This window comes from Poromitra crassiceps (assembly GCF_964638095.1).
Source record: "Poromitra crassiceps genome assembly, chromosome: 2".
NCBI classification, from domain to species: domain Eukaryota; kingdom Metazoa; phylum Chordata; class Actinopteri; order Beryciformes; family Melamphaidae; genus Poromitra; species Poromitra crassiceps.
The window spans coordinates 69,842,028-69,858,234 of NC_139624.1; the positions used below are offsets into that span (position 1 = coordinate 69,842,028).

At 45.2% G+C, this 16,207-nt stretch overlaps 1 protein-coding gene across 2 annotated transcripts in view; it reads right to left on the reverse strand.

Annotated features, from left to right (window-relative positions):
• Positions 1-617: 617 nt before the first annotated feature.
• flncb (filamin C, gamma b (actin binding protein 280)) overlaps positions 618-16,207 on the reverse strand; it is a gene marked incomplete at its 5' end in the record, with an annotated part of 245,336 nt that continues 229,746 nt past the window's right edge. For both annotated transcript variants that reach the window (XM_083654345.1, XM_083654344.1), the window contains 3 exons: positions 618-2,443; positions 3,503-3,709; positions 7,921-8,139. In XM_083654345.1, the coding sequence (XP_083510471.1) occupies positions 2,256-2,443; positions 3,503-3,709; positions 7,921-8,139 (614 nt within the window). In that variant the 3' untranslated portion in view covers positions 618-2,255. The remainder of the gene's footprint in view (positions 2,444-3,502; positions 3,710-7,920; positions 8,140-16,207) is intronic.

Consider the following 16,207-nt stretch of genomic DNA (forward strand, 5'->3'; position numbering starts at 1 on the left):
TAATCAGACTGGTTTGTTTTTGCTAACCAAATAGTTAGCCTACTCTTTGCTAATTAGCGCCTGAAATTGTGGCAAGAATATATATTAGCAGCTAGTGGTATCATTTAGCCTACTTGGTAGGGTTACATGCTGTCACTCCGACGTGCTGCCACTCCGACGTTCTGCCACTCCGAAATATCGGCACTCAGAAAGGGGGTCTATATTCCCCGTTTTTCACTAACCTCTCCCAGCCCCCACGCCAAACCTAACCTCCCCCCATGCCTAAACCTAACCTCCCCCAGACCCTAACCCAAAACCTATCCTCTCCCACCCCCACGCCTAAACCTAAGGTCGGCATTGCGGCTTCTAAGGTGAACGACCGCCAGTCCGAATAATGGAAGTTAACGTTCGGAGTGGCAGGGCTTCGGAAAGGCAGAGGAACCCCACTTGGTAGAATGGATTTGAAATGCAAAACTAAGCTTCAAAAATATAAGGTATCAACTTTACATCCACTAGAATACAAATTGTGCTGCGGACCTTAGACTTTGTCTCCAAGTAACACTCCAATTTTCCTTCTGTAGAGAATCCCAGAGATTTCATTTTCATCCTAATCTCTTAATTAGACACCAGACAAGCCATAGTGGTTCTTAATGGCAAGTTAGCAAATAAACTTTTATTATGCCTGCACAATCTCGCCAAATTGAAGGTTAATATATCAAACAATTAAGTATTCATCTCTTTTCATTCATTTTGATACATACAAAATCACTATAAAATGTCACTCTATAATATTGTTTCACTGTAACATCTGTGTTTTTTCAACATTCACAAAATAAATTGATTGCTATAGCGCACTTTCTTCCTATAGTAAAAAAAAAAATCTCAGCCAATCATATCTCTCTGTCCACGGCAGCGGCTGCCAGGTCACCAGATGGCACGATGTTGAAGAAACTTCCTCTTAACAATAAGACCATTTTCTGTCAAAGAAAACAAAGGAAGGTCTGAATAAATAAAATCAAAAGCATAGAGTTTCCCCATGACACATAGTCACATGATCACAGCTTGTCCTGATTGGCTATCACTTTGGCCTTTTGCAGCATTGTGGGCCATTCTTTGGACGACTAACCTGCAGTAAAGCGTGTGTACTTTGAAACTGTTACCATGACACATAGTTTTTCTCCAGACATGACACTTCATTTCAGTTATATTTCCTCTTTCCTCCATATTGGTGACATGCATGACATCATTGGAGGAAATGCACTTAATAATCAACAAGTTAGTAGGCTAATGTACATGACAACGTGACATGACAACTTCCTTGTAGAATCAGTGGAGGCTTGTGGTTACAGATGGTAAGATCACAAACCAGCGTGATCTCCATTTGATCACGTTAATGTCAGCAAATGGCTGTGGTGATTGACGTCATGCGAATACAATGGATTGTAATTGGATAGTATAGAACCAGCGATGTGGTGGAGGGTAAACCCACCTGGAACCATCACATTTTTATTTGCAGAATAGTTGTCCACCTTAGTCTGACATACATCTTTATGATGTCACTTCACAGTATAACTATATTAAACTGATGTAAGTTATTGACTTGCATTTATCTTGGTGGTATGTGATGCCATAGATGATCATCTAGTGGAGGTCATAGTTTACCCTGCTTTGTATTTACTAGGGCTGGGTATCGCCACTGATTTCCCAAATCGATACAATTCCGATACACATGGTCCGGATTCGGCATCGATATTTCATCAATTTTGCTTGGATATGAAAGAGATTCTCAAAGACCTAATGCTGTAAATTGTACGAGGAACCCTGTAACCTGGTGCATTATTGAAAATATTCATGTTTACAGATGTTTATGAGATCTTGTTGCGCTAAGAACCAAACCACGCGAGTCCAACAGGGTTAAAGCTTCAAGCATCCACGGGAAAAGGCATTATATTAAAAGATCGATATTGGGATTTATATGTTCGTTCCTCAATTCGATCTCGATATTTATATATTTTTTACCCAGCCCTAGTATTTACCACTACATGACTGTATGTAACTGAAGTCTAATGTACCTGCTGTCAGTGCAGGTGTGTCATGTCACCAAGAGTGTTTTGAAAACAAGGAAGACATAAATGAGAAATTTGGCACGAGGCGTGAGTAGTCCGTTCTGTCCCCTTGAACAGGCAAAAAGCAGTCTTTGCATCTTTAGTGCAGGTGGGGGGGGGGGGGGGTAGGAGGGTCTGGAGCTACAGTAGAGGGACATACAAGGGTCCATTTCAAGGGACAGTGACATGGAAGGGACTGCCAGGGACATTCTCATCCCCCCATTTGACAATGAGGATGTAATTGCCCTGTTCCTTGACGGTGTATGTGACGTTGTACATCCTGTTGCCCATGTGTTTGACGTACACCTCTTCGCAGGGGGTCTTAGGCCCGTGGACTCCCACCATTAACATGTTGGTGCCTGCGGGGGGAAGGACAGTGCCATCAGTCATCAGCGTTAAAGTGCATCTGCGTCATCACATCATCAGAAAACTTTGTTATCATTAGTTGGATTCCATCCAAATTAATTGTATCGATACATTTGTATGTATCGAAATGTATTTTCAGAAAATCGGCAAAATAAAATGCGAAATTATGCACGTTTCCATCCACTACTATTATGTGGATATTAGGAGTTGGTGTGCAGCCAGTTGTGCTGTCTGTCTGCTGATTAAAACCTGATAGTCGCATTAGTTGCTTTTATCGATATGCCAACTTTTCCACCCCGCCAAGTGTGAAAACTTTTTTGCGATATTTGGAGTTTTTTTTTGAATTTTCTGGTGTTTCCCCACAGGTTTTTCATGCGCAAATTGAAAATTCACATACAAACAGGTGGATGGAAATCCAACCTATTGTGAGAGATTGAATTACATATTTCATTTCATAAATGCTCGATACTTGTGGGTTTGGTACCTTGTCACCAGAATAAAATCACAGCATTGTACGTTTCTGCAATCCACAGATGCATAGAATATCACGTTTCTTAACCAAAAGTACGTTGCATATCACGTTTGTAGATACAGTACGTGTACTGTATATCGACGTTATACATGAGTCTGCTAATAGCGCGGTGGCCAGTAAGGGTGTTGTGGTTGGGGTGGATGGAGAGTGTAAACCCTTGCCTTTGGAGCCGTGTTCGATGCCATGTTCGCAAGTTTACATTGCAACACATTTTACGTTTTGTTATTTAAGCCTAACACAAACCATAACCCTAACCAAGTTGTTTTACATGCCTAAACGTAACCAAAGTTGTTAAAGTTGTTTTATTTGTGTTTAACGTAGGAAAGAGCAAGGTTTTCAAATGAACCGCCGTTTTGTTGTGTTGATATTGTAAGTTTGCAGAAACGTGAAATGCTACATTTTAGAAACGTAAACGACATGTTGTTTCAAATTTACATTGAGATTGTATGTATCAGTGGATTGCAGAAAGGTACAATGCTGACACTTTATTCTGCCGATTGGGTTTGTAGGTGATGCTCACCTGCTTTGCTGCAGTCGACTGTGAAAGTGTTCTTCTGGCCCACAAAGGCTTTTGATAGGCCGGCTCCCCTGGAGATGACTTTCGTGGCGTCCGAGGAGAATGTGGGCAGGGAGGCGAAGGCCCCGCCCATCGCTGACGTCTTGGTGACAGTTTCCACCAGAACAGACGACGTCTCGTGTAGACTGTGGCCGCCAGATAGACGAGCTCCTACAGAGAGAGAGGGTTGAAGAAAATTAAACTAGTAAGAAAAGATAGAACAGTGAAGCTTAACGTTCACAAACGTATCTCCTGCTGCCGCTTCAACTTCTGTTTTTATCTCACTGCTGGCTATAGAGTGCCAAAATCACACCCTCTTCCGGATTCGGCATACGGCCTTAGAGATTGCATTCCCCATTCATTAATTTTTCCATAGAGGTTTCGTAAAATGCTTATGAAAACAGTTTTACTTGGTGTTTCAAGTGATTCAGCTAGAATCAGGAGAGAACATGACATTTCACTCTGACAAAAAAAAGAACGAGAAAAAGGACCCCCCCCCCCCCCCACACACACACACACACACACACACACACACACATCACCAACTGACGGCACCGTGTTCTGCCTGACTCATTTTTTTAACTTGCTTTTCCTTGATTTGAGTGCTTCTACCATGGGTAGTTAATTAGGCTATGTAGTTAAATGGTTTCTTTGTTTGTCTCTTTTAATTGTGTTTTTTGTTAATTGATTACTTTGAAAATTGACCGGATGCTGAGTCTATGCCGACTTCCTGTTTGGTTCAATCTGCTCTGTGCAGCTTGATGCGACTGATTCCACCAGAGATGTCCCAAGAGTTCTAATCATGCTTATTTTTCACAAACACATCATAGTTTTGATAAACTTTACCCTATGTAACAGTAGCAGCTGAGAGTGGTGTGGTCAGTAGGGTTTAATATTTTTCCCGAAAATGAGGCATAGCGGGAAACGGGAAATGAAGAAAAATCCCGGGAAATCGCCTTTTTTTTTTTTTTTTATATAAATCTATGGGTTGTGTGGAGTCTCGGCAGCCTACCCCCTGACAGGTGAGAGCGGGAGGACAACCAGCCACCACAGTGACGTCAGAGCCGGGGGATCCCGACTGAGACGCTGTCTAGGCCGAGTCATCACTGACAGGTATTTCCCCAATTATGTCCTGAATCAGTGGGACCGCTAGCAGCCGGGCGCTGTTAGGAACAGAGCGCCCGGCTGGACCAGATCACCCAATCAGTGGCAATAGAAAACCGACGCCACTCTGAAGCTCACTGTGTGGCCGGTTCTCCTCCAGAGAGGAAGCGCTCCTTGCTGTCGGGCGGTAAGTCAGATTCTCCTCCTCTCCCTAAACATACTCTTGTCATTATGTGATGTCGCCTGACCGACCTTCTCTCCTCTCGTCCACAGGCATGTTACTGGAGTAATTAAAAGCGGAACTGAGCCCTGGCTACGTGGTGGGGAGAAACACCCTACACTGGCCCAGGCTAACCCAGCCTGCCTTATTTGATAGATTTCATGGACAATACCCCGATAAGGGAAGACATTCATTTTGAATAAAACAACGCTTCGGCGTTTAAACTGCTTTTTGTGTCTTGGATTGAATCAGAGTTGCCACAGTTGCTAATTTGATGCTGTAGTGTCTTATTTGCTGATATCAATAATTATTCTCATTCTTATTATAGGATTAAAGAAAAAGAATGAATTTATGTTAACACGTTCACTGCCGTCGACGAGTTAACTCGTCAAAGAGAAACCAACCGTTGACTGCCGTCGACGAGTTAACTCGTCAAAAAAAAAAAAAAAAAAATTGGACGGTGGGACGTGGATCAAACCCTTTTACGTCTCCTATAAAAATATGGGAGCCACCGAACGTGTACAACCCATTCCACCGACCCACTAAGTGGCGACAGTGCTCTCCAGACTAGAGAAAGCGAGCCAAAACTGCAGGGAAAAGCGTGAGGAAACCATTCTCATACTGTAGAATCGTTTGGCGAAAACGCTTTCGCGCTGGCGCACAACGGTGGCGCACAACGGTGGGGGGTTCCAAAAATAGACTGGGTGGAACACACTTTGAAACACGCATAAAGCCCAGAATCGCAAAAGCTTCATCAAAGCTCTCAACCGAAACCCCAAGAAACGAGCGAGCCCATCCAGACTCGCCCGACGAGGGGCAGCCAGGCAGCAGACAGGCAGCAGAAACTCGCTTGTGACACGCCCGCTGCAGCCACGGAGGGAGGAGGAGAACACACACGGAGGGAGGAGTTTGAAGGAGAGGGGGGTTTCCTGCTGTTATGGAGGAAATTACTGTTCAAAACTATTGTTTAGATGTCTGACGTCTTACTGATGCCAAAAATAAATGGTTAAAGTGACTGTTCTATCGAATTTCACAAAAAGGCATTTTTCTCACCTTTCATTTTCAGACGCTGAAACCATGCTGTATTCAACTGCTAATGCCTACATAACTACTAACTCTACAAACTAACCATTTTAGACAGAGAAAGCACACATTCTATTAGTTCTTTTGAGATATTTTGTGTTCACAAAATCCTAACAGAAAAGAATCCTCGGCTCTTGAAAGATGAGCCAGAATCCTAAAAAAAAAAAACTTGGCAGAAGCTACCTACAGTAAAAAAAAAACTGTTGGCAGTGAATGTGTTAACAAACATTATAATTTAAGATAAAAACGTCATATGAAATGCCGTGCTCATTGCATGTGATCGTCTGCTGATAAGAACAGCCTCATGGAAATGTTATTTGACAATAAATAAACGGAATTCGTTACAGCACTTAATTTGGGAAGTGATATTCGACAATAAACAAATGAAATTCGTTAAAGCAAGTTATTTTGCGTGTTTCAATTAAGCTGAGATGGATTCCATATTCTGATAGCGTTCAGCAGCCTTTCTATAATAGCCAAACAATTTCATTTACTTTCCAAGTGACATTCATTGTTCAAGTGCAATTGAATCAATAAACTAGTGCAAAAATCACGGCCTGCGCCGCTTGTGCAAAATTCACGGCTTTAAGAATCCGTCATATGCTGCCATTTCTGACAGTATTTCGGCCACATAGGCTTTTGGTGTTAAGTATGCTTCACTTGCGGGGTTTCTGCGACTCCAAATGTCGCAGCAACCCGCTTGTTGATCGTCCTCCACATCTTATCACTCGCTCACAGAGGTTACATGTGGCATCCTCGTTGTTTTGGTTGTTTGTAAAGTATCTCCACGGCACGCAAAACTACTGGCAGGCGTGGCAGCAGAAGACATTGTGGTGGAATCCACCAGCGTCGTGAGCGTGGTCCCTTCTTTTAATACATCCATGAGCATGGTGCATTCAGTGCTCTCAGTGTGTGACTCACTCAACAGGTTGGTGTGGGCTGTGTGGACGAATTACCGTATTAACTGCAGTAATGGTCATTACGCAATTTTATTTAGGCTACTATAGGCTGTACAGCTATTTTCTTAAATTCATTTTTCCCCGTTTCCCGCTATTGTATTTTCCGGGAAACGGGAAATGGTCCAGTCGGGATTTCCCAGGAATCCCGTTTCCCGGGATTAAACCCTAGTGGTCAGTGCAGGTTAATTTTGGCAGGTGATGTATTTTGGCAGGGGATGTATTTTGGTCTTTTGCCAACAAGAGGGATGGCATCTCCCTCATCCCCGCTACAAATCCCCTACTGACTTTCCTCACACGGCTTTGTGTTTGCCAGAGCAGCTGATCTCCCTGTGCTGCGGTGTCTCAGAGCCTGTAGGATTTTCATTAGATCCTTGTTGAACTGCCATGTCTGAAATTCCTGTGGTAGTAAGCTTCGTAGACCAGCTGAAGCTCAGGTCTGTACTTCCTGTGGTAGTAAGCTTCATAGACCAGCTGAAGCTCTTGCTGACACTAGTTTTTACTGCAGTCGCATTGGAAGATTGATTTTTCCATCCTTTTTATTATAAAAAGTGGGCAATATCTGTCTGCTGATTGTTTCCATTTTTGTCCCACTGATGATGTCACAATGTCTATGACATCATCAGTGATGTCATCAGTGACATCATTATTGACCTAAATCAGACATCAGTGATGTCATAGGCACTGATGATGTCATAGCATTGTGTCATAGGCATTGTGACATCATCAGTGATGTCATAGGCATTGTGACATCATCAGTGACAGTGATGTCATCAGTGATGCGAAGTTGAGCAATTGTGCGCTGCGCATGCCAATAGCACAGACGAGTTTCTTTACAATTCATATTGCTTGTGGAAGCATCAGCAATTTGTGTTTTTTCCAACATTAGATTGATGGACTTAGATTTTGCAGAACATTTGCTGGACATAGCAAGAATGTAACTAGTGCACAATTTCCATATTTACAATAATATTGATTCTGGTCCGATCCAATCACCAGTCAATGTGGTGTTGACCCACCTGAGACTTTGGCCTTGAAGGGGCTGCCAACAATGTGCTGGGGACCTCCGTATTTAATAGAGATGAGATAGCTTCCTGGAGCCATGGGGGTGTAGGTGACCTTGTAGCCCTCAGAAGAATCTTGGCAGTCCATCTTGACTTTCGATGGCCCGTCGATGGTAACAGACAGAGCTCCTGACCCGGCATTACAGGTGTTCACGACAAACTCTGACGCCACGCCTAGCGGAGGGGACAGAGTAAGAAACAGTTCAGTTCTCAGCTTTCAAAATGTAAGCGTGCCGCAATAATGTCAGCGCTAATGTACGCGTAATGCTAAAAAAGACAGTATGGCCGTGTGTCCATATGGCTTATTTTCCTGAGCTTTTTGATTGATTGATTGATTGATTGAAGTGTTTATTTCGAATATGAAAGCAAAATAATAAAATAAAAGCCATTTCAGAAACAAAGAAAAATAGAATATATACATATTCGAAAAGGAGTGGGAAGAAGTAAAACCTATTAACTCCCACCCCTTCTCCATAAATAATAAATAATAACAAGCTTCCTGGTCTAACCCTGTCTATACACTACTGTGTAATATTTACTAGTAATTCTGTTTCAGATTTTATAATAATATGAAAATATAAATATAATATATACACATCATACAATAACATGTATACATATATACATATTAATATACACACATTCATATATTTATCTAAATATATGACTACAATACTCATTATATATGCATATTTACACACACACACACACACACACATGGAAAAGCAACAAGAAAATAACCCCCAAAAAATAAAAATAAAATAACCAGTACCCTTATAACACCTACATGTAGTGATACCCAACACCTCCCTCATCCCTATAACTTGTGAAGATTGTGTCTTTATACCTACTTTTAAACTGTTTTATGTTTGGACATTGTTTTAATTCCACAGTGCACCTGTTCCATAGTCTCACCCCGCTGACTGAAACACAAAAACTTTTCCTGGTTGTTCTAATAAGTTGAATATTAAAATTAAATTTCCCTCTCAAATTATAATCCCCCTCGTGCCTCGAGCTTCAGCATCACAGAGGGCGCCGGGAGAGAGAGGGCGACCAGCTGCAGAGCTCCGTAAGATATAGGCTTTTCTTAGAGTAATTTCGTTTTGTTTATAATTTCGTTATAATTTCGTAGCTTCTATTCGCTTTGTAAACACCTATTGTATATATCAGTGTCTTTTATATAGTGTACATAGTAGCGTATTCGCACTTTTGCAAGAAAGAAAGTGCACAGTAGCGCGGATTAGTGGACCATTGTTCTCGACGCAACATGCACAACATGGAGGACACCGCCAGCAACAACAACAGCTGTGGCCGTAGCCACAGCAACAGCGGTACCGGCTTCGCCAACGCCACCACGCACAGATACAGCAGGCACGCGCTAATACACATCAGGATTGCACGAAATCAACCCAACCAGGACTGGTTGGCTCCCGACCTCTCTGAATTTCCTGAACTTAAACAACAGCAACGGAAAAGAGCGACGCGAGGAGGATTAATCGTCCGCCTGAGAAGACGCGCAAACAAGCCACCTCTGCCCAGCGTTCTGCTGGCCAATGTTCAGGCACTAGAAAATAAAATGTGCGAACTTAGAGCACGGGCACAATTCCAAACGGACATAGCGAGCTGTAACGTTCTGTGTTTGACTGAAACCTGGCTCTCACCTGAAACAGTGCATCACGCCATCACATTACCTGGATTCAGTGTTTACAGAGGGGACAGAGACGCTGAGCGATTCGGTAAAATGAGGGGCGGCGGTGTTTGTCTGATGGTTAACAAGAACTGGAGTGTCAACAACACTAACATCAGGACATATTGCTCAGCAGACTTGGAGTATGTTATGCTTCAGTGCGTACCTCATTACAGTAAGGGAATTTACAACAGTGACCCTCGCTGCAGTATACATCCCACCACAGGCAAACACCAATAACGCACTCAAAGAGCTGCACCGCGCGATCAGCGCACAGGAGGCCAGCCTGAAACAGCGCTGGTAGTGGCGGGCGACTTCAAGAGGGTTAACCTGAAAAGGAGAATGCCCACCCTTCATCAACACATCCACTTCAACACATGAGGCAAAAACATACTGGATCAATGCTATACAAACATCCCCCATTCTTACAAGGCAACACCCGACCCCCCTTCGGCAAATCGGACCACGCCTCCATCTTCCTCGTTCCCAGGCACAAACAAAAACTCAAGCGACACCCCCCGGCCCTCCGAACCGCCCACTGCTGGTCAGACCAATCAGACGACATCCTGAGAGACTGCTTTGGCCAAGTAGCATGGGAGGAGTTCAACACAGGAGGCTTGGAAGAATATGCAGAAACGGTGTCATGCTTCATAAAAAAATGCACCAATGACATAGTCCCAACAAAAATAGTAAAAAGAATGCCAAATCAGAAACCCTGGATCAACAGCGATGTTCGGGCTGCCCTTCACGCCAGGACCACCGCCTTCAAGTCCGGAACGCCTGAAGAATACAAGCAGACACGATACGCCCTCCGAGTCTCAATCAAAAAAGCACGGAGAGAATACGGAAAGCAGCTGGAGTCCAAACTGGACACTAACAACCCCAGACATCTGTGGAGTGGACTCCATGCTGCTACAGACTTCAAAGGGGAACTAGAACGACCGCAACGCGGACTTATGCCTCTGCATTAGTTCATTCTGGAGTCCAAATCGCCATTTGAGGCAAATTGAAAGAGATTCCGTCAAGGCGCTCCTGTGATGTTGCGTTACAGAGCTTGGAAATTGGGTGTGTGAGAGGTCACAGTGACCTTGAACTTTGACCACCAAAATGTAATCAGTTCATCCTTGAGTCCAAGTCGATGTTTGAGACAAGTTTGATTAAATTCCGTCAAGGCATTCCTGAGATATCGCGTTAACAAGCTTGAAAATGGCGTTTGAGAGGTCACAGTGACCTTGACCTTTGACTTTTGACCACCAAAATGTAATCAGTTCATCCTTGAGTCTAAGTAGATGTTTGAGGCAAATTTGATGAAATTCCGTCAAGGTATTCATGAGATATCGCGTTAACAAGCTGGAAAATGGCGTTTGAGAGGTCACAGTGACCTTGACCTTTGACCTTTGACCACCAAAATCTAATCAGTTCATCCTTGAGTCCAAGTCGATGTTTGAGACAAGTTTGATTAAATTCCGTCAAGGCAGTCCTGAGATATCGCGTTAACAGCTTGAAAATGGCGTTCGAGAGCTCACCTTGACCTTTGACCACCAAAATCTAATAAGTTCATCCTTGAGTCCAAGTCGATGTTTGAGACAAGTTTGATTAAATTCCGTCAAGGCAGTCCTGAGATATCACGTTAACAAGCTTGAAAATGGCGTTCGAGAGGTCACAGTGACCTTGACCTTTGACCTTTGACCACCAAAATCTAATCAGTTCATCCTTGAGTCCAAGTCGATGTTTGAGACAAGTTTGATTAAATTCCGTCAAGGCATTCCTGAGATATCGCGTTAACAAGCTTGAAAATGGTGTTCGAGAGGTCACAGTGACCTTGACCTTTGACCTTTGACCACCAAAATCTAATCAGATCATCCTTGAGTGTAAGTCGATGTTTGAGGCAAATTTGATGAAATTCCGTCCAGGCGTTCCTCAGATATCGCGTTAACGAACCTCGTACGGACGGACGGCCGTATGGACGGACGGCCGTACGGACGGACAACCCGGATCCATAATGCCTCCGGCCTGGCTATCGCCGGCGGAGGCATAAAAACAACAAAACCCAAACATATCACCCACCCTGCCGGACGAACTCAACGCATTCTACGCAAGGTTTGACCCCTCTGCCAGAGCGCCCCCCCTCCTCTCCTACCCCTCTCCGCCACCTCTCCCCCCCACCACCCCTCCTCCTCTCCTCCCCCTCACCTCCCCCCCACCAGCCCCCCTCCCCGCCACCTCTCCCCCCCATCACCCCTCATCCTCTCCTCCCCCCCACCACCCCTCCTCCTCTCCTCCCCCCCACCACCCCTACTGCTCTCCTCCCCCCCACCACCTCCCCGCCACCTCTCCCCCCCACCACCCCTCCTCCTCTCCTCCCCCCCACCCCTCATCACCCCCCCCCCCCCCCCCCATTCCCACCTAACCACCAACCCCCCCTACCTCCCACCCCCCACAGATCCAGACCGCCCTCTCACCATCACTGAGGATGAGGTGCGCCGGTCGTTCTTGCGTATCAACCCGCACAAGGCGGCCGGCCCGTCGGCATCCCCGGGCGTGTCCTCAAGGCCTGCGCCCACCAGCTGGCAGGCGTATTCACAGACATTTTCAACCAGTCCCTCTCCCTCCGACAACTTCCCTCCTGATTCAAATCAGCAACAATCATCCCCATCCCCAAACAGCAGATTCAAGATTCAAGATTCAAGATTCAAGATTTTTATTGTCACTCCATGGTACAAGTATCACGTGTGAAATTCTTGTGCTGTGGACTCCGTTTACGACATAGTACAAATAGGCAACAAGCAATGAGCAATAGGCGATAAGAAATAGGCATCAATAAGCAATACTAAGCAGCAATAGGCAATAAGGCAGAATAGCGATAAGACAAGTCAGTGGCTTATTCATTGCACATAGGTGCACATGTCATGTGCATACGTTAGACGTGTTCAGACATTTTAAATTCGACGTATTTGACATGCAGGTGCAAATAGCATGTACCTTATTAAACATACAATTAACATTAGGCATTGTGCATACGTTAGACGTGTTCAGACATTTTAAATTCGACGTATTTGACATACAGGTGCAAATAGCATGTACCTTATTAAACATACAATTAAACATTAGGCATACATAATGGTAGCAGCTGCAGTACGGTACGGTACGACTACTACACTATTTGTGTATGTTAACACCTTGATTGCCAGCGACGAGTGTACTCGTCAAACACAATCCAGCTGTTAACTGCCAGCGACGAGTGTACTCGTCAAAAAAATCGTTTTTTTTTTTTTGACGGTAGGTTGTGCATCTAAGCCTTTTACATCTCTTATATAGGTATTGGACGTGTACAACGTGTACAACCCATTCCACCGACCCACTAAGTGGCGACAAGGAAGGAGGAAGGCAAGCAAAAAGCAGTGTGACTGAAGCCATTCTCATGAAGGTGGATTGGCGAAGGCGCTTTCATTTTCGCGCTGATTGCTGGCGGTGCGGGATTGCAGATTTGCATAGTGGATTGCGGGTGGGACACACTTTGAAACACGCAGCATAATATGACCAGAATCGCAAAAGCTTCATCAAAGCCCTCAACCAAAACTCCAAGACGCGAGCGAGTCCAACCAGACTTCCTCAAAGAGCGGCCGCACAGACAGGCACACACCCGCACAGCAGCAGCAAAGCAATGGTGACAAGCGGGGACTGCCCCCTAGTCCGACACCAAATTGGAAACAAATCCCATTCTAAAAGGCTTTTAGAATGGGATTTTCAACCCATTCTTTTTTGTTTCTTTTTCGCTATAATTTAGAGTAATTTAATTTCTATTCAGAAATTTATTTGAGAGGTCGAGAGTATGAGAAAGTGCATTTGCAAAGGTAGGAAAGTGCTTGTGACACCGCTGCAGCAAAAAATAACGCCCACAGGAGGGAGGAGTTGAGCAGAGGGAAGTTTACTGCTGTTATGGAGGAAATTACTGTTCAAACTATTGTTTAGGTCTTACTGATGCCAAAAATGAATGGTTAAAGTGACTGTTCTATCAAATTTCACAAAAAGCCGTTTATCTCTAAATATTTTTTCTGATGCTGAAACCATGCTGTATTCAAGTGCTAATGCTTACATAACTACTAACTCTACAAACTAACTCTTTTAGACAGAGAAAGCACACATTCTATTAGTTCTTTTTAGATGATTGGTGTTCACGAAGTCGTAACAGAAGAGAAACCTCGGCTCTTGTAAAATGAGCCTAGAATCCTCAAAAAAAACCCTGGCAGAAGCTACCTACAGCAAGAAAAAAATGGCTGGCAGTCAATGTGTTAAGGAGTCTCGTGGCCTGCGGGAAGAAACTGTTCCTCAAGCGATTTGTGCGTGCTTTTGGAACCCTGTATCTCCTCCCTGAGGGTAGCAGGGAGAACAGGCTGTTGTGGGGATGGTTTGTGTCTTTGATGATCTTCAGGGACCTCCTGAGGCACCGCTGGTTATACAGTTCATGCAGTTCTGGCAACTCATCTCCTGTTACGTGCTGGGCCGCGCCTCACCCTCCGTAGCGCCCTGTGGTTCATGGCGGTACAGTTCCCGTACCAGGCGGTGAAGCAGCCAGTCAGCAGGCTTTCAATGGTGCCTCTGTAGAAGTCCCTGAGGATTTCTTTCCTTAGCCCAAATTTCTTCAGGCGCCTGAGTCCGTGTATTCGCTGTTGGGCCTTTTTGACAACAGTGGCGGTGTGGCCGGCCCAGGTCAGGTCCTGGTGGATGTTGACTCCCAGGTACTTGAAGCTGTCCACCCTTTCCACCACTGTGCCGTTGATGGTGATTGGGGGGTGTGCACCCCCCCCTCTCCTGTAGTCCACAATTATCTCCTTGGTCTTGGAGACGTTCAGAGAGAGGTGGTTGACCTGGCACCATTGTTCCAGGACCCTCACCTCCTCTCTGTAGGCCGTCTCGTCGTCCCCCGAGATCAGCCCCACGACTGCTGTGTCGTCTGCAAACTTCACAATGGAGTTTGAAGTTTGAGTCGCCACGCAGTCGTGGGTGTAGAGGTCGTACCAGAAGGGGCTGGAGACGCACCCCTGGGGCGCTCCTATGGTGATGGTCAGTGGGGAGGAGGTGAGGTTGCCCACCCTCACCACCTGGCGGCGGTCTGTTAGGAAAGTGAGCAGCCTCAACGACTGGCGCCCTATAGCCCTCACGCCCATAGCCAGCAAGTGCTTCGAAAAGCTGGTCATATCACAGATCCGCCCCACACTCCCCCCGGACCACGACCCGCTCCAATTTGCATACCGCCTAGAGCTGTGCATCTTCACTGATCTCACGATTCGATACGATTCGATTATACAAGTCTACGATTCGATTCGATTCGATTATATGATGCATCTTAACTCGATGCATCACTTTTTCCGCAATACATGATTTATTTTTTCTCACTTTCTTTTTTCTCACTGTGTGGCTACTTTTAAAATAAAAGTGCCCCAGGGATGCGTCTCCAGCCCCTTCTGGTACGACCTCTACACCCACGACTGCGTGGCGACTAAAACCTCGAACACCACCTTGAAGTTTGCAGACGACACAGCGGTCGTGGGGCTGATCTCCAGGAGCGACGAGACGGCCTACAGAAAGGAGGTGGAGGCCCTGGAACAATGGTGCCAGGACAACCACCTCTCTCTAAACGTCTCCAAGACCAAGGAGATCATTGTAGACTACAGGAGGGGGGGGGGGGCGCACACACCCCAATCACCATCAATGGCACAGTGGTGGAAAAGGTGGACAGCTTCAATTACCTGGGAGTCAACATCCACCAGGACGTGACATGGGCCAGCCACACCGCCACTGTTGTCAAAAAGGCCCAACAGCGACTACACGGACTCAGACGCCTGAGGAAATTTGGGCTAAGGCCAAAAATCCTCAGGGACTTCTACAGAGGCACCATTGAAAGCCTGCTGACTGGCTGCTTCACCACCTGGTACGAGAACTGTACCACCATGAACCGCAGGGCGCTAAGAAGAGTGAGGCGCGCGGCCCAGCACGTAACAGGATGTGAGCTACCAGAACTGCAGGAACTGTACAATCAGCGGTGCCTCAGGAGGTCCCTGAAGATCATCAAGGACACATAGCACCCCCACAACAGCCCTGTTACCCTCAGGGAGGAGATACAGGGTCCCAAAAGCACGAACAAATCGCCTGAGGGACAGTTTCTTCCCGCAGGCCACGAGACTCCTTAACACACACAAATAAACAATCATGTAGCAGCTGCTACCATTACATATGATAATTATGCCTATGTTATTTGCACCTGTGCAAACAGAATGTTTAATCATGTTTTAAGGTGTCTACGCTAGAAAAGAAAAGGAAAAGTTTACTGTTATTGCTTGTTGTTCTCTTGTTTTACTGCATCTATATGTCCTGTTTTTGCACTGTTATACTGTTATTTGCACTATGTTGTAAGGAGCCTACAGCACAAGAATTTCACACGTGATACTTGTACTACGGAGTGACAATAAAAATCTTGAATCTTGAATCTTTTTTCAGTTGTTTCCAATGAGGAGAGTGTATGTGGGCGCCTACGGCCGTCTAGAGATGGTGCGC